Source organism: Rhopalosiphum padi, chromosome 3 (genome assembly GCF_020882245.1).
Source record: "Rhopalosiphum padi isolate XX-2018 chromosome 3, ASM2088224v1, whole genome shotgun sequence".
Taxonomy (NCBI): domain Eukaryota; kingdom Metazoa; phylum Arthropoda; class Insecta; order Hemiptera; family Aphididae; genus Rhopalosiphum; species Rhopalosiphum padi.
The window spans coordinates 27,421,774-27,441,799 of NC_083599.1; the positions used below are offsets into that span (position 1 = coordinate 27,421,774).

Genomic DNA, 20,026 nt, shown 5'->3' on the forward strand with positions numbered 1-20,026 from the left:
TTCAATTATTTTGATGAAAATAACTGACCGTTTGCAATCACTTTAATGAAAAATAAATATATGTATATAATATTTAAATTATTGATTTGAGATTCCGTTAGAATAACCTAAGCCCTAAAGCCCAATACCATGGTGCACTTTTAGTTGCCTATCCAAAATGTCACACGGTTGTCATTTTACGGCGATTTGAATCTAGGTATCAAAACTTCAAAACAATTAACTATCATTTTAATCATTGTTGATAAACCTGTTATGTATTATTTCCATTTGCACCCATTTTAGGGTGTTAGCCATCAAAACGTGGTTTTAGTACAACTACTATAGGTCTATAATATCACTCACGGGAAAACATTTCACTCTTCGTGAAATATCAAGTCGGATTGAGATAATAATTTTTTTATTTGAAAGATGCAGATTTTATAAAGTCTCGCAATGGACATTGGCACATTGCATTAAAAATAACTATTTTAAATAAATAAATTGTCGAGTATTGTGAAATGATTTTTTTCTAACGTTATTTAGCGAGATAAAAATCGATAATTCTAATAAGACCTGAATAAAATTCTTTTGGAAAACAATAATTATCAAAATCCCAATAATTCACGAGGTATGAAGCAAGTACCTATTGATGATAAAAAAACTATTCGCCTCGGATACCCTTGGGATAAATATTATATTATAAGCAAACAGTTGATACAATATTGTAATTTATTTATTATATTTTTATCATGATATAAATTGTAGATGAAGTACGCATTACCATATAATTGTATTTACGAGTATTATAGACTATAGTTACCTATGCAATAAAACCAGTCGAATTAAACATTATGTTTACTTGCCTATATTTTTATAATATCAATACGTTATTGATGATATTTTATTGAGTAATTATCATTAGCCCAATATGTGATTTAAGCGAGTGGTGAGCTTGTTACTGAAAGTTGTTTGATCCAATAATCGATCTACAAAATACCTATGTACCAATTTAATGTGCAGCTAATAAATTTCTAAAAAAGTAGTATGATAATTTTATTTTTGCATATAATTTTTACATATTACCGACTGTCAAAATTTTTACATTGTATTCATTATTTAATGTTTAATATCTTCTTGTTTATTTTTACCATACATGTATTACTGGGTTTTATCTTGTAGTTTAATTATAAACAATCGATATAAATTAAAAAGCTAAATAAAAACATTATCTTTTTTCAAAATTATATTATGGAAGTTAAAAGTAAGAAGTATGACTTTTCTATGGTGTATTTCATAATTCATAAACACTATTTTTCTAGTAATTGTCACTTTTGTGTATTCCCATTTCGCCATACATATTCATATGTCATTACATTTAATGGTTATAAAAATTAGTATTTTGTTCTTAAAAGAAGCATAAAAGTTATTAATTTGAACCAATTTAAACTTAAAGTATGATAAAATTACACATATTAACTAGAAAAATCAAATTATATTTTTGTAAAAATAATTTAGCTCAGCTGTTATCAAAATTAATTTTTAATTGAACATTTAGTTTTCCAAAAGAAGCCCCCATTAAATAAATAATCAATATTTAAAAATTATATCAGAACACAGATTTAATTTAAATAAAATTAAAAAAAAAAAATTGTGCTTATATCAAATAATTTAAAGCACATAATTTTTAATAGGTGCAATTTTGTCAGCCATTTAGGTCCCTATTATAAAATGAATATGTTTCCAATAATTTTAAAGCTTAGAAGATCATATAAACCAACACATTTTATAATTATTATTTTTTTATTATACACATCAATTATAATATTAATAGTAAAATTGTTCTACAAATAAATTTAAATCAATGAACATGTTGTATGATCATTGAATTTAATATATCTATTTTTAATTAACATGTCACAATAATGAATAAATATAAAATCTAAAAAAAAATAATCTAATAAATGATATTTAACTATGAAATAAATGTATTTAACACTAATAGTAAAAAAAAAATAATTAATATGGTAATTTTATTTTGAGAACACAAATAATAAAATTCACCTAAGTGATTTAAAAACAAATATTACCCATAATTTAACTAGTTAATATTTATATTTTTAGTTTATGTGTATTTGAGTAATATTTATTGTTGTTATAAAAAAAAATTATTTAAAACCAATTATAGAAAAATTTAAAGCCAAATAAAACTAAACGAATATCATTCTGTATTAAATATTAATAATTTTTATTATTAAAATTATCATATATTAAAGCCAGTTAAATACAAACATGTAAAAACTATGATAAAATAATAATAAATTAATTTAGAAATGCAAGAAATATTAGTAAACATTAATGTAGTTAACTAATATTTATCTGAAGAAAATAATACTAGAAATGGGTTTAATATTTGTTCTTATTACTTTCTTATAATAATGTATAATTATTATTGTACTTATCAGTTGTCACAATAATTATATTTTAACTCAATAAAAGTAGTATATTATTGGTAATCAGTAATCACTTAATATAAACCTTAAAATTAGGGAAATCGAATCAGTGCCAATAAATATATATTATGTATAAACAATAATTAAATTAAATATATTTATGGACCACACACTAAAATTTTGTTACTTTTTTGTGAACACTGAAATATCTCAATTTTGGTTCGACATTATCTTATAAAACTAAGAGTTAACTTATACTAAATATTCTGCAGTATATTTATGATTTCTGTTCATATGTTTGGTAAGTTTTCATCGTCCATTGAAGTAGTAGGTTGTTTAGGAACCATACATGAACGGGCCACAGACTCAAAAAGTCTAAAAAATCAAATAAGAGGTATTATGATACATTTTAATACAAAAAAGTATTTAAAAAATTGAGATCAATTTTATAAAGTAATAGCTTACTTCTCAATTTCAGGCGCACAGTGTACAAATTCATGAGTCCAAAACTTATAAGCTGGATTTTTAATCAATTCAATGAATGTTATTAATAAACCCCAGGGATGTGGCCGGTTCACGATTAATCTCTCCAAAAGAACTCTAGAAGTAGATTTTAAAAGAATATTATAAAATATTATTGATAGTTAATAATACAAAATGTTCATAAAATCAGTTTTTATATATAAAACATATATGAATACAAACTATTACCAAAAAAAATAATGTTTGAAGAGAACATATTTTGAATAATATATACAAAAAACTAATAAAATAGTTATTAAAATTAATGGATTGAATTTTTCAACTAATTAGTTGAATATAATAAAATTATGTACTGAAAATATTATACAACTATAGAATACTAACCTTGTTATTTGTTCTTGAATGATTTCACTATTCGCTTCAGCAAATAGGTATAGAAGAGTACAGCTAAAATAATGTGTATGGCTATTTGGGTAACGCAATTGATTAGCAATTGCATTCAAAAACAAATAACGACCTAAAACAAAATTATTTAAATATTACTTTAGTGTGATATATAAAGTTCAAATTTAGATGTCAGATTATCGTTTTAAATTTAGAAAACTTTTTTAAAATGTTTAAAACTTTATGTTTCTACAATAATTTTTAATGTGTGGGTTTTGACAAACAAGATATTTCTTAATTAATTTTTTACTATTGCAGCTTCAAATAAATTCTTTTAAAATAGGTAATTGTTATTATCTCAGGGCTTATTAATAGATATGTAATCAAAGTAAATTAACCTTCTGTATCGAGATCAACAGATAAATTTTGAAATATATCCATGTGAGCGGAATGAGTAATTGTAGAAGTATTTGGTACTAAGCCTTTGCTGCGTATTTGCTGTATGGCTTGAGTTCCAACATACAAAACAATGGCATTTAAAAGTGATAGATCATAGCGCATGCCTGGTTCACAACAACTTTGTTGCATAGTAGTTCGGATTTCAGACAAAAATGTCACTGGTGATCGAGTTTTCAAATACAAGTCTAAATCCTAAATAAAAATTAAATATTTTAATTAAAAATTGATAGTTAAATTTTTTTTTTATATTCAATTACTTTTTTAAAACTAATAGGCTGAATAAAACTCTGGAAGTCTGGGCTAATTTTTGGCGCTACAGATATTTCTTGAAGAACATCAACTTTTAGATTTGGTGTAAATGGGTCTGGAAGACGCATGTTACGTGGAAAAGCGGATAATATTAGATTTCTCATCTATATATAAAAAAAAAAAAAAATATATTGTTATTTAATAGTATGTTATTAACTTCTATAATATTTAATATATTGTAACATACTTGAATGCAATTCGGAGGTATTACATCACAAAAACCATAATGATACTCGCACAAGAATTCTGGAAAGTCGTGTAGCAATATTAGAAGCACTCTCAATGTTCCTTTGTACAGCAAATGAACAGGTTTGGCAAGTTCAGCATTACGTAAAAATGGTGCCAAATATTTAAATAAGTCAACTAATAGTTGAGCATAGAAATTCCAGCCTTGAAGATCATTAGTTGACGTTTGTTCGTATGAACGCTAGTATAACAATATAAGTCTTACATATAATATGTATAGCAATATACAAAAATAAAACAGTTATTCAATTCTATTTTTTTTATTTTTATTTTTATTTAAATTTACTTTTTGTTGAGAATTTAATCCTAAAAGGCGACCAATAAATATACGATGAGATATAAGCTCCAGCCATGCATATGTGAAACCTGGAACTTTTCTTGGGCGGAGAAGATGAAAAGTATGGCAAAAAACAGCAAGTATCTAGTAATAAACATAATTATTATTAACTTAATATTTTTCTAAGCATATCTTTAAACTTACAGGATAGTTGATTGATTCAAGTACCGGATCAGGAGCATTCAAGTCAAGAAATAGTGTTATCAAAATTCTATGATATGGTAATTGATGAAAATCTGTTGCTTGAACATCATGATCTTGGAGTAAGACACCTACCACAATCCCTAGGACCTATAAATTATTTAAATTAGTAAAATAGAAATAAAATAATAATCATGTTACTTATATATAAACAATTATTATACCTTGTTCAAAAGGTTGGTTTTTGTAGTAACAGCATTTGCATCACCCGAATGTTTAATTAATAGTACTATGAGTTTAACATAAGCATCAATAGTATGAAAAAGTTTAGCTCGTATAGTAGAAGGAGATTGTGTTTGATCAGGTATTTGTCTATAACATAACTCTACCATCATTTGGGTACTGAGGCGGAAGAAACGAGTTATAATATCATCAGATTTCAAAATTCCTTGAACATTCATCTACAAAAATCATAAAATATTATTAACAAATATTAAATAAATAATTTTTAAAAGTTAACAAACTTGTTGAATATAACTGCTAAATGTTTTGCTAGGATCTCTATTAGGAGCTGTATTATAAATAGTCAACCATTCTTTCAATAAAAATTCAGTTTTTTCTAACAAACCTGGAGGATCATCATAGTCTCTACCCTAAAAATTAATTAATAATGTTAATTCTTCAAAATAACAAATAATTAGGTTTGATATCATATAAATAAGATTAAAAAACTATGAAACACAAAAAATCACTTGGAAAATATTAGTTGATTTAACTTGGTTAAAAATATTATTACTATTATTAGTATTTATTAAATTTACTTAAATCAAATAAGATTGATACTAAAAACATTTCCACTATAAGATGTTTTGCCCGAAAAACTTTTATTTAGAGAAAACAAATATTTCAAAAAGTATTAATAATAAATTAGTAAAAGCAAAAGCAAATTTAAGAGTTTTGAATAAATACATTTACTGTTCAATTATTTTAATGTATATATTTCAAATTTTAGGTAACTTAAATAATCTTTTAGTAAAAGACCTTAAAGAAATATTTATTAAATTCATTATTTTATCTTATTTTTATTTGTCATTAAAATCTCACTTGTAATAAGCTATGCGTTGTACTGGTAGATGTACTGCCTACCAATTGATTTACAAGACTATTATCTGTCTGTGATGGTCTTATCATTTCCAAAAGAACTGTTAAGCTATAAGATAAATTTAAAACTCAGAAACAATTCAAAATCGGAAATAAAACAAAATAACAAAATATGAAAATATACCCATCTGGAATAGGACGTCCGCTAAGTACAATAGTATTTAATGCTTCAATTGTGGCTTGAAAATGACTTTCATTAATTGGTGAATTAGATCTATTATCTATTAAATAATGCTGCAAAAACTGTTTTACATAAACTATGGATACATAATTGGTACCATTATCCATGGACATAGCTAAATGCATATCATATATGCCAATGTTCAACATTCCGGCACGAATAAATATATCAATAGCTTCAATATTAAAACGTATTTCTTCTCTAGATTCTACAACGGCCCTAAAAAACAAAATAAACAAATTATAATAAATTCATAAACTTTAATATTTTAAATTAAAATACTTGGTTAGTATTTTATTAGTCCATTGAATATTGTAAGCACGTGGATCTTGGAAAGCTCTAATAATATTAAGATGCACGTCACGGAATCTAATACTCATATCCAAATCTTGGTTAGCAGGTGGACAAAGTCCTTCGAGGAAACTTTCAACAATCTAATAAAAAATATATTAGGTTCTATTAATTTCAAGAATATTACTACACTATACACTATAGGTTAAATAAAGAGTTTCAGCCAATATAAACAAAATTGCTATCTTATATCTGGGCCAGATTTTCAATACTTTAATACTTATTTAACTAGTATTTTACATTAAAAAAAAAAAAAAATTAATTAAGAATATTATTATTTTTTAACTTTTAGTATTAATTAATTATATAATATACTGTAGTTTTATTAAAAAAACTTGATTATTAATATCTACCACATTTTACCCAGAGTCTAAATTAATGAAGTCTCTTCTTATCTAACTACAATACAAAAAAGATCATTAGAGAATACCAACCATAATAATAAACTTAAGTCACAAAACAATTTTAAGTCTTACAAAAATAATTTATTTATTTACTAGAATTCAAATATTTATGAGTTGTAATAAAAAACCAACTAATTAAATTCTTCATACTTAGAAAATAACCGTTAAATAAGAAATGATTCATTAAATGTATTTATATTTGTACATTTTGGCAGAAACTAAATTTAATAATTGTTGTGTAAAAAAACAATTTATAATTTAACAAAATATTCAATATTTTTGTTAACTTAATTATAAAAAATAATATTAATAAAACAAAAATTCACTATACAATATATTTATACTATGTGTCATTTTTATACTTTACTTTGTGGATAATATTTGTTGCATTAACAATATCACGAGATCTCCTTAAAGAAACCATAGCTTCTAATACACTATGAAGATTTGCTGGTTGAGTTGTATTGCTCATCAGCCTTTGATTGCTCATGTATAGTTGTAGAAGCACTTCAATATCATTTATAATTTTTTCATATAAAACCGTCATTTCGTCAAGTTGGATTGTCTAATTAAAACAAAAACAAAACCATAATAAGTTAAAATTATACAATCAATTTAAAATTGTAAATTTAATAAAAAAAAATGTTACAGTTTTTGGCATAAATAACGATACGGCTTCTCTGTCAAGTGGTAAGAATCCAGGGATGTTTCTAGCAAATTCTTCATAAATGCCAATCATTTGAGGTAATGGCAATCCTATTTTGTTACGCAGAGAGTCAGGAAGATATTCAGCTTGACCACTCATAACCATTGGATCACAATAACGACGTCCTTCCATTCTCGATACATTACGTCTTTCAAATTCCTATATAATTGACAAAAATAAAAAATTTAAATTATTATTACTTTTAAAAATATAAGTTGTCCTAATTTTAAATTAATATAAATAGTACTTACAGTTTTCAAATATTTATCAATTTCGATAACTGCTTTTTCAGTAGCAGTTTTCTGTACAAATGCACAAGCTAACTCCAAATTATCATTTGCACACATTGTACAAGCCTGATCTATCATTTCTTTTTGATTTGGGGTAGGCGTCTAAATTTGATATGAAAAAAGTTAAAAAATTTGAAATTGTTTAAATCATTATTGTTATGCATACCATTAAAACACTTAAAAAATGTTGTTTTAAGTTGGATGTTAATAATTGAACAACTTGTTCTCGGCATGTTATCATTGCTAAGCCAGAAGTTAAATTCCTAACCATACAATGGGCTGCTTTTCGCAAATGAGATTCATCTGGGTCCATACCAAAATCCTAAAAATTATTTTATATTAAGTTATTTGTTATAACATTAATAAATGGACATACTTTTTTGACAATATTTTCTGTTGTAGTAGCTGCTACTTTGACTGATCTATCCACAACAGGATTTAACCAATCTTGAATTGAACGTTCAATAACAGCTTGTACATAGTTCTTTAATGCTGGATGATTAACAAATAATGGAATCTAAAAAATAGAAATTGTATGGGAATGAGCAGTATGTTCAATAAGTATTTTTTAAATATTGAATGTAATAGTAATTTAACAAGAAAATTAAGATATTTTAAAAATAATAACATTTTAAGCACATATAGAAATATATCAAAAACAAAGCACAATCTAAAATATCATTATTATAATATGATATAAATGTTTTATATACACTTTTTTAGAAAATACTTACTTGAGAATTTATGACTATCATAGACATAATTTGTGTTGAATTTGCTGCATTAAAAGTTACGTAGTTATACTTCGGCTCGAATGAAGGTAAAGTAGGAGACATTTCTGTCATACCACTTATACCAATACACCCATTCGATGACATAGACGTAACACCACCTGCGGACACTACATGACCAACTAGTTCATCGTTAAACCGACTATTGGAATTCATTGATGAAATTGTTGAGATCATATTATGTTGTTGAGAAGAGATTGCTAACAAAAAAAAAAATCAAATTGTTCAATTTAAAAATTTGTTTGAAAACAATAAAAATAAATATAACTTCTAGATAATTATAGCAAAATATAAAAATTAGAAACCCGATACTCTTATTTAGACAATATAAAAATATATGAATACATCTTGATGACAGTGAATTTAGCTTACAATTAAATGAAGATTTTTATATTTTTAATGTTAAAAGTGGCAAAGGCAGTACATTTTAAAGTATAGTATTTAAGTTATAGTATTATTTTAATAAATTGTTATTTAAAGTATAAGATGCTAAATGATAAGTCTCAAGATAATTGAAAAAGTGTTAATTAAAAATACAAGTATTTAACAAATTAGTAAGTTAAGATAAATTATCAAACATAAAGGTGTGTTTTTATATTTTTATTTTTAAGTGAGCTAAAAATATTTAAATTGATTTAACTCGTTTACATATACAATTGTACTTAAGATTAACTTAAGAAACCAAAGTTTATTATAAAATTAAAATATATGCATTTATCATACTTAACTACTAATTTTTCAATGATCATAGATTAATTTCTTTACAAAAATATAATTACTTTGATAAATAGAAGTATGCTGCTGAGAAGTTGTTACTGGTTTAGGTAGATCTAAAACACAATGAATTTGTGGTTTAGAATTTTCATCATCGGAAAGCTGTGGTATTAAATTTTTCGCTATTTCCGGATTTTTAAGTACATATCCTGGTTTTAAATCCTGAAATATAAATTAATAATTAAATTTATTTCAACAAACATTAAATATTATGTTAAATCATTGAAATTGAAATTACTTGTATATCAATGTTTAACGCTTTACATAATACTTCAACTTCAAATTTTAATGTCAATTTCAATTCGGGCTCTTGATGAAGTTCAGCTAAACAATTCATCAGAGACATTGTCCATGGATTTCTTGGTTTAAATACCTAAATAATAATATTATTTATAAAATTTGTTTAAAAACTATGTAATGAGTCATAAAACAGTAGAAGGAATATTGAAATCTAATTGATTTATTGAATGAATTTAGAAAAAATAATATAGATAAATACACTAAAGTTTAATTTAACATTTTTTTTATTAACTGATTTGATGATTTTTATACAATAAGTGTCTTCACAAGTAAGAATATTAAATATTAAACATATAATATATTATGATAATATTATAAAAACCAAATTTGATAGAGAAAGTTTTATTTTTAAAGTTTAAAAAACAAAAAAAGTAATTAATAAGTTCATCATTTGATACATACCCTACTTTTAGCACAAGACTCAAGGACTTTAGCAATAAATGGAACTGTAAAAAGTAATTCTTGATGTCCTTTGTTATAAGCCTCCACCAATAGCATTTTGAGATCAATATCATCAAGTATAAGAGGTTTATTCTTGGCTAAAGTTATCATACCAAGCCAGTGGCCTAAATTTTTTAATAACGATCTATCAGAAAAATTGTCCATTCCTTTGTCACTTTTTAATAATATCTAAAACATAAAAAATAAATTGAATTACAAATTATTTATGAACACACAATGTTATAAATACTAACTCTGATATTTCTAAATGTTTCCAAATTAATCAAATAATTTAATTTGTCATTATTTAAACAGTCTAAGAAATTGGAGTATAATGAATGGAAGTTATACTCGATGCTAACTCGTTTCATGACTAAATATTGAGAAAGCCACTGTAAATAATCATTGTTGATGATTTCTCTAATTTCGTCGCACTGTAATACAAATATTATTATTCATCATATTGTATTATATAGTTTAATTATGCACGAAAGTTTTGATTATACCTTAGTTTGTAGATTAATTTGGCTTAAATTATTAAAAATGAAAGCTATCTTGTCTTGTAGATTTTCCGGCGGTACAATTAATTTATCATCTTTTTCAGTTGCAACTAATAAAGTATCAATGTTTGTAGTATTTGCAATTGAAGGCTGCGAATATAATAGAAAATAAAATAATGTTTAATAAAATAATATTATGTGAGATATTTTTAAGGAAACTTACTCTAGATGTTAAAAGAGAGTTTGTGGTTACAAGTTTAGATGATGTACATGTCATAGGAGTAGTAGTCGTAGTAGTAGTAGTAATACTTTGAGCTTTAAATATATTATGTAAGCTTGGTATAAATGTTCCTGGTGGAATTGTATTGTTACTAATTCCGACTAAATCTGGGATTCGAGAAGTGGTTGGTGGCTCTAGTGAAGTTTTTCCATACTCCACAAACTACAATAAAAAAATAAATATGTATTATTTCCTAAATGTAACATATAATAAGTTTTTTTTTACAACTACAATCAGTATCATATGTAAAGGTAAGCAAAGGGCCAGTCAAAAAAAAAATTGTTATAAGCATGATAACTGAAATATAATTTAATATCATATAAGCTGTAGTTATCATGTGTAAATATAGAGAACTTTTAAGTATTTTAAATGAGTATCATTTTACTAAATATGTCATAATAGATGATATTGAATGTAGGTTGTATATGGAGAATAGCTATTTAAGGTATTAATTTTATAGCAATTTTAGTTATATCTATTGAACATATTTTTGAGGAAAAATGTATTAATATTAAAGCATTTTTACACAAATATCAAAGAAGAGAGGTAAAGTGTAGTACCATGATTACATCTATAAGGTAATTTAAATTTAAAAAATGTTATGTTTAATAAATTATAGTTATTAAAAATTAATAATTTTTATTATATTTTTAGATAATATAATTTTCAACATTCTTGTAATTGAATCAATTATTTTCACCTTTATTTTATACATAAATAATTTTAAGTATTAAATATCGTATATTTTTTCTTTTTTAAATATTCACATAAATATGAATAAGTTAAGAAAACTCACTCTGAACAAATTCTGAGTTTCAATAGATACTTTGAATAGTAAACTTTACTTCTAAATATAGTTTTAAAAAATTTAGTAATCTCATATATACTTATGGGTAGAACCCTAAATAAATTAAATATTTTAATTTCTAAATAGCTGGCAGGATATTTATAAAATTCTTAAACCTTGTTTTTTTTAAACTTAAAAAATTAATTATTAATTTAATTTAAGTATTTAAATTATAAATTGTTTTTAGTTGATTTATTTTTTATTAGGATAATTTTTTCGTGACAACAACAATATGTCAAAGGTTAATAAAATCAAAAATTGAAATTTGTCTAAAAACTTAAAAATAATACATTTTCTCATAATTAATAAAATATTAAGTCATTTTTTCCTTCAATCAAAATAATAATAATAATTTATTTATTTAACATTCATTATTTGATATTAAAAGTAAATTCAAAACATGTAATGTTTTTAAAATTAATTTATTTTTAAGATTATTAAATTGCAACATGTTATTTAAAGATAATATTAATCAATATTTAGGAGGTAGATATTATTTATTGATTTTTTTTTTATCTCAGGTCTTTATAAGAGTTAATAAACAGATTGTAATTATTTATATTAAATAACCATTACTAAAAAATTGCTATTAAATTTTTTTTTAAATATTTGATATTACTTATTATTTATAAATACATGTACTTTATTATAATATATTATTAAAATTATATTTTAACATACTTCAATAAGATGTTGAGGGAATTGATGAAAATGAGGAATTGCTGTTATATGAGAACAATATTGATGATAATCTTTTAAACGGTTCTTAAAACGGTCCAACGCAGTTATCCCAAAATTATACATTTTGGAATTGGGGCTTTTCTTAAGAGCATCCAAAATGAAACGAAGTGCCAGTCCCAAAGCTTTATAATTTCTTTAAAAATAATATACATAATTAGTGTATTTTTTACATTAAAAAGAAAAATGTCTAATAACTTACGAAACAAGATTGTGTTCGATAATACCACCAAATAGATGAGCTGTTGTAATGAGCTCTTTTTCAGGATACGCCGGAAAAAATCTGTACTCTTCAAATAAATTTCGAAGCATACAACAAAATACTTCCTATAATTTAAAAAGTTTTCAATTTATATTTTAAAATAAAATATACACAGTATTAAATGGAAGAATAATAACCCTTTCACGCTTAACAGGTGATTCTTGAAATCTTTTAAGAGTTTCAAGTACTTCATCTATAGATAACGAGTTATGAGGTGCCAAGTTGTAAATACGCTGAAAATAACTATTTGCTTCATCCTCAATATCTTTGGGAACGGAAACTGGCATATTACCATCCATAAATAAACTGTTATCAACTAAAAATAAAATTTATATATGATTGATTATTATTAAAATTAATTAAATATTTAATACTTATGTGATTAGATTTGCCAATCACTGATGGCAAAACTTGTTGTTGTGGTAAACGGCTTAACATATTGGATGAACCAGATAATTGACTTGATATATTTGGACCGGGAGCATTTATAGTTGAAGGTGTCATAATGGAAAAACCTCCTAGTCCAGATACATTACTAACTAGACTTCGAGAAGGTGACCCAGGCGTTTGAACCAATTGCCCCAAAGACCCTGAATATTAATAGCAAAATGTTTTAAAATAATGTAAAATTTGTAACTAAAAAATAATATATAGCAACCAGGTAATGTAAATGTAGAAGTATTTTGAGTAGTAGGATTCAATCCAAGGCTAGCCAAACTAGTGGCAAGCCCAGTAAGCTGGTCAACCATAACTTGAAGTGCTGGGCCTTCTATTTGACCAATTGGTCTTTGATGTGTAGGACGAAAAATAGGAGTGGGTGGAGCAGCAGGGTTTACACGAATTGATGGTGTTTTTGGCATGTAAATATTGGTATAATTTGTAACCATTTGAATAATTGTTTCTGTAAGTTCTTGTGAAACTGTTCTGTAATTCAAACAAATAGTTATCAAATAAGATAATTACAATCTCAAAAATAAAATAAGTTATATAAATTAAGATATATATTTTGTACTTCATTTCTAATCAAAATAATAATATTTTTATAAAACACAGAAGAAATCTATACATTTAAACTTATAAAGTTCAATTTAAATAAAACTCTAAGAATCTTTCCAATTTGCAATTACTTTATATACATATGAAATATTATTTATAATTAAATTTAATTTAATTGTAAGAATCTAAAGAGAGTGTAGTTTTAACTTACCCAGTTATGTTACGTAAGCAATTTAAAATTATAAGTAGAGTTTCTGATGATAAAGGAGTATATTTTGATGTATTTTCTTCTTTAGCTGATGATCCACATAGTTGAGGATAACGTTTCTAGTTATGATAAAATTGGTTAAATGTTTATAATTACTTAATTATTAAATATACAATAATTATAGTATACTATGAAAAACACACCTGTACAAATTTAACACAAGCTGATACGAATCCTTCACCTTGTTCATGAATTTTATCAGTCAGCCATTTATCCAATTTTAAATATTCTCGTCGAGATGCCAAACAGGCTAAATCTATAATAAATGGAAATTGTTGAACACTCAACAACAACGACAATGCCTGAAATTTATAAATCAATAAAAAATAAATAAAATTAGCTAAATCTCATAAAAAATAAACAATTTTTCTTACTTTTAAATCTTGAGCAATATCTAATATCCGAGATAGTTTAACATTGTCATAATCACTTCGCATATACCAGTCACTCATTGCCTGTGCCAAAGTATGTTTGAGTCCAACATTCTGAAAAAAGTATACACAAATGTTAGTTTAATACAAAGTACAACAATTATTTATTTTTGTATTCATTGTATTTTAAAAATTTTAATTAATATATATAAAAAATAACCTGAATACCTAGTTTTAAAATTAATAATTACATTTTACTATGATAAATACCTGATGATTCCATGCATGATGTAAAATTATAGCTGAATTACTGTGATTTCCTAAAAATATTGGCATCAGACTACTAATTATTTCATGTCTAACAATATTCAATGGGCCATTAGATTCTATCAAGGCAAGCGCTAAGATATCAGGACATTTTTGAGCAGGAAACTTCAAACATTCTTGTACTTCATAATAAAGACCTCGTTCAGCTAAATAGAGCAATAAGTCAACAAGTTCAATTGAACGCCTAAAAAAAGAAAAGTAAAGAAAAATTATAATATAGGTTAAAAATTATTTCATGATACAATAATTGGTAAAGTAATTATAAAAATTATTTTTGAACTATTTCATAATCAAACTAAAACCTATAAATGATGAATATATTTTTAAATGTTCAATAGACAAACATTTTACACTACGAATGGCAAACAAGTTGTTCTACAGTTGATTGGAATTCCAAATTCAAGAAAAATAATAACAGAAATAAACCAGCTTATACATAATACAATTTATATTTTTGGCTAAATCTTGTGCACCCATATAAGAACATCATACAAAATTTTAACTAACTGACATTTTTTCAAGCATGTATTAGTTAATTTATTTTGAGTTATATATTAAGATTATACCAAGTGTTGATGTCCTTGTTATCTGCATCTGGAATAGTTTTTAAAGAATCTATAGAAACTGATCTATAAGGATAATCAGCAAAACAAAACACATCAGAACTTCGTAATATATGTTGAATAAGAGACATCTGAAAAAACAAAGTATGAATCAGTTTTATAAACACACATAAAAGTAAATTTTAACAGAAGAAAAATTAACCTGTGCATCAGAATTTTTCCAGCGTCGATAAATCATATTTATAGGAAAGTTTTCAATATGGTATCCTGGAGAATTTAAACCAATTCTTAAAGCTAAAAACAGAAGGACTAAACCTTGTCTATCCTTAACATAAAAATGTTCATGATCAAGCTCTTTTATTAAGTCCATCCAAGACAATGATGGATTCTAAAATAAAATAAATAATGTTACAAAAATAATTTATTATTGAAATTATAATATAATAAACATTACTAATTCTTTGATTGTGTTAACAAACACTTCAATATTCCATGTAATGGAATTTGAAGATAAATTTTTGTCTAAATCATGGTCAGTATCATCTTCTATCCAATAAGGTAAGGGTAATTGAGAATCTAGCCCGGTATGTGTACGAATCATCATTGATATTACTTTAGCAATAGATTCAGGACCAAAAGTTATTGACGGGATACATCCATTAGTTACAGATAATAAATTTCTCCGGCATTCTTCCAATGATGAACAAACAGAATAGCCCATTTCCATTATTAAATTGGGTAATGATGGAGTTTCCTAGTAAACCAACAAATTTACATTAAATGTCTTAAAAAAATAATAATAAAAAACAGTTATTACCATTATTTTAGGAATAGTAGATGTATCTGAATTGATTTTATCCATTGGGTGGTCTGGCTTATCTGAATATATTAACGGTGCTAATAATACTGGAGCAACCTCAAGTGGAAAATCACGACGTAGATTCAGTAGTAAAACTTTTTTTACTTCTTTACTTATCCCTAATAAAAAAAAAAATATAATTATCGATTAAAATTTGTTTTTATTTTATTTTAATATATTGTATATTTTTTAAAAAACGATATTAATAATTTAGTAATTTTATTATAAAAGTAAATAATCTGGTTGTTTAATAATCTTTATTCGACTTTTAAAAATAGGGTTAAAATCTTAATTTTTTTTTTTTATAGAGCTTCAAATGTAATTTAATTTAGTAGAATAAAATAGCCAAATAATAAAAATAATTAATTTAAATAAAGACATTTTAAATATTTATTTACACACCAAATAGTTGATCGTCAGCATTAAATACGTGGCTCAAAATCAGATGAAGAACTTCAGGACTAGAATCATGCAAACCACCTTCAACAACTTGATTAGAATTAGTATCTATAAATTAAAATAAATTTCTTATTAAATATTGTTAATATAAATTAATAAATTTTATTTTTGTACCTGAATTGATATAATTTTTAATAAGAAGTGGTAACTTCTGTTTAACAAATTGTAAAGCGTAAGTAGAGTAATTTGTTGACTCTAAGCAAACAAGGCCAAACACAACTTCTTGAACAGGACTTAAATGCAGTATTCTACTCAACTGTGTAAATTGCTGTATTGATGGTTTTTGTGCCTATTAATTAAAAAAAATTAAATAGTTATCAAATTATTAAAAAATATTAATAGAACAATGGTATAAATACTTTTTGAGATAAAAGTGGATTATCAAGGGCAAAACACAATATTGAAGTTAGTGAAGGTTTATTCAAGAGAGTAGTACACTGGTGTGCTAATAATTGAGCTTGATAGTAATCCTTATGAGATGTATTTCTTGGTCCTTCGGTGTCTTTTAAATCGATATGGGAAAACAGGCAACGTAATAGATGTCGGTCAGCTTCAAATCCTTGCAATTGAATGACCTTTAAAGTATAAATCAATAAAATATAAATAATATATAATACAAAAAACCATCAACAGTATTTATTGTCATTTTATCATTATAATTAAAATAAAATAAAATTTATAATTTGGATACACATATAAATTAAGTCAAACAAATTAATTATTTTTTAATTTTTTAAATGTAATAAAGGGAAACATGGTTATATTAAAATATAAATCACGAAATGAAATACCATACATAGTTTTAGCATACTCAAAACCATTTGTTACTTGTTTTTATTGCTTTGTTACTATAAATTCTTTATAAGCCTTAAAACAATTTCTAATAAAAGTAAGTAATAATAATACATTTTTTACACTTAACAATGAACATTTTATATTTATACATAAACACAAATATTGAAAAATGTAATGCCTTTATTTAATATTTTGGTGTGTGATCATTGTAATATTATAAATATATATATATATTATATATACTATGAGACTTTTTAACAATTTACCTAATTTAATTAGTTAATAATGTTTATAAGATAGGTACACATATAAAACTATACAGACAATAATAGCAATGACAGAAAACATACTAAAATGATTAATATTTAATAAACTCAATTTAAAATAGGTATTATAAGAAATATTTACTCTTTTTTCATAAATAGATCATTAATCATATATGTGACGTATTGAGATTTTAGATTCAAGACTGTCAATGTTAGGCCGTCGCTTAATTTTGAAGCAATAAAAAAGTTAAAAGTACCAAGAATTGTTACCATGCTTTTAAAAATGTTTTAAATTAGTTTATTTTTATGATGGCATTGAAAAGATGTTAAATTCTCATTTATTTACTGGTGAAAAAATTAACTCAATTTATCAATAAGAGTGAGAGTATAAAAAGGTTTTAACTAACAAACATTCTAACATATTAACTGAATAATGAAATTAATGTTATATATTATATCTATTAAAAGTTATACAACCTAAAATAGAAAAAAAATTGTTCAACTTTAAAAGAGCTAACATAAAATAATAAATTTATTAATATTTATTTTCCAAGAGTATAATTGTAAAGGTATATATTTAGTCATAAAGACAATTATATTTAAAAGCTTAGGTATCTTGTTCTAATTTAGGTAAATAAGAAAAATAGTTAATTACAGTATAGCTCATCATAAAGTATTGGCATATATTTTCCTTATTAATAAATGTAATTGGTAGATAATTTACAAGTAATATCTTGTACAAAAATCTTATAATAAATGTTTTTTTTTTATCTATTAAATTATTTAATTATGCCCTAGTTGTCAATTAATATTAAAAAATGTAATAAATAATTATGTTACTAGTGTTAAGCATAAAAAAATATAGGTAAAATATTTATTATTTGTTATATAAAATATAGTTGAAGTACAAAGGTTTTACTTCATTGAAATGTACATTGTACATGTAAAAAAATCATAAATACGTTAAATTAATATTATCCACACTTTATAAAGTTTAAAAACATTTAAATAGCGATAACAAAATAACACATGACTCAAATTTTTTTCTTGTTCCTTGAATTGTTTTTCAGTTATATTTGATGTACAAAACTCGACTTTATTTATATTTCCCTTGAGATTAGAGTTAACAAAACTTGACTACTATATTGTACAAGTAAAATTTGGACGGCAACACGTTTATAAACCCATCAATAATCTAAGTTAAAAATGTTTAACATAATATAGTATTATGTATGATTAATACAATTTAAAATAAAAACATATATATTAAAACTAAAACTGTTTAGGTAATTTCAAATGTCGATACATAAATTACGATTTTTACGAGAAATGATATTATTAATATGGCCGACATCGTAAAATAGAGATTAAAAAGTAGTAAACAAAACTTCGGGTAAAAACCTAACCTATCTGTAGTTATATTCGAGTGAATGTCTGTATGGAATGGAATACGTACTGCGAGAAGTACGAACACGACCAACGAAATACGAAAATTTTGGAAGAAAATGGCGTGTTACTGTGTGAGTACCCCTCTACACAGTCGGCGGCATGCTTTATACTCACGTCAGATATTTCTTGTACGCTCGGCTTGTAGTTCTTCTTCGACAAATTACTGACGAGATAACTGATTTGGGCCAACGCGTATGACAATGAATCCAGGTTCATAGTTCCATGAATACCGACCCGAAAGCTTATGTTCTAAAGCTTTCTTTGTCGACGGAATGGTGATCGCAGTGTCAACACTGTCAACTGTCTGGTGCACGGGAGCACCTCGCTCGTAAATGCGCTACGGGATCGGAAAATACGATGGCGAATGAAGATCAAATGACCAATCGGCCGGCGAGTTTTACATATCGATATGGCGTCGGTGGCGGATGGTATAATTCAAGCGTCGGTCGACGAGACTGAGAGACAACGGCGCGGCGTTGACGGAGGAGTAGGTGTGCGCATTGCGCCTGCCCGAACAGTGTACGATACAATTATGTTTCAGAAAAATAATTCACATTTCACGCACATAAAACATTATAATAAAATTATACATCATACGAGGCATTCGTATATAACAACATTATGGCCGTTTGTAATAATATATTATTATATAATGTTATGCCGTTATCAGTGTATATTTTTTCTCAAACAGTAACAATATTGTTTGGCGGGGAGAATGCTCACACTAAAATGACGACGAGCTAGTGTGAGGTCGGTAGGTCGGCGGAGAGCTGCTTGGCATTCTTCTTATCTGGTAACGTCCCCGTCGACGAGACAACGACCGCGGTCCATGACATGCGCACCTCCAGCTTAGCGTCCT

At 25.1% G+C, this 20,026-nt stretch overlaps 1 protein-coding gene across 1 annotated transcript; it reads right to left on the minus strand.

Moving 5' to 3' along the window:
• Window positions 1-1,760: 1,760 nt before the first annotated feature.
• Window positions 1,761-19,901, minus strand: LOC132928033 (CCR4-NOT transcription complex subunit 1-like). The gene is made up of 42 exons (XM_060992589.1): window positions 19,282-19,901; window positions 17,017-17,232; window positions 16,772-16,946; window positions 16,601-16,705; window positions 16,157-16,317; window positions 15,794-16,093; window positions 15,542-15,727; window positions 15,343-15,470; window positions 14,720-14,960; window positions 14,453-14,563; window positions 14,222-14,380; window positions 14,022-14,137; window positions 13,473-13,738; window positions 13,189-13,404; window positions 12,952-13,130; window positions 12,755-12,879; window positions 12,496-12,688; window positions 10,911-11,129; window positions 10,694-10,837; window positions 10,442-10,621; window positions 10,149-10,376; window positions 9,685-9,819; window positions 9,452-9,608; window positions 8,616-8,872; window positions 8,258-8,398; window positions 8,048-8,203; window positions 7,843-7,983; window positions 7,535-7,750; window positions 7,253-7,450; window positions 6,413-6,564; window positions 6,074-6,349; window positions 5,893-5,998; window positions 5,313-5,441; window positions 5,013-5,249; window positions 4,792-4,938; window positions 4,597-4,731; window positions 4,252-4,491; window positions 4,013-4,168; window positions 3,695-3,947; window positions 3,297-3,429; window positions 2,895-3,029; window positions 1,761-2,804 (listed from the first exon to the last, which is right to left on the minus strand). Exons 1-42 carry the CDS (start codon window positions 19,381-19,383, stop codon window positions 2,720-2,722), a joined length of 7,335 nt encoding a protein of 2,444 aa, XP_060848572.1. The 5' UTR covers window positions 19,384-19,901; the 3' UTR covers window positions 1,761-2,719.
• Window positions 19,902-20,026: the final 125 nt, after the last annotated feature.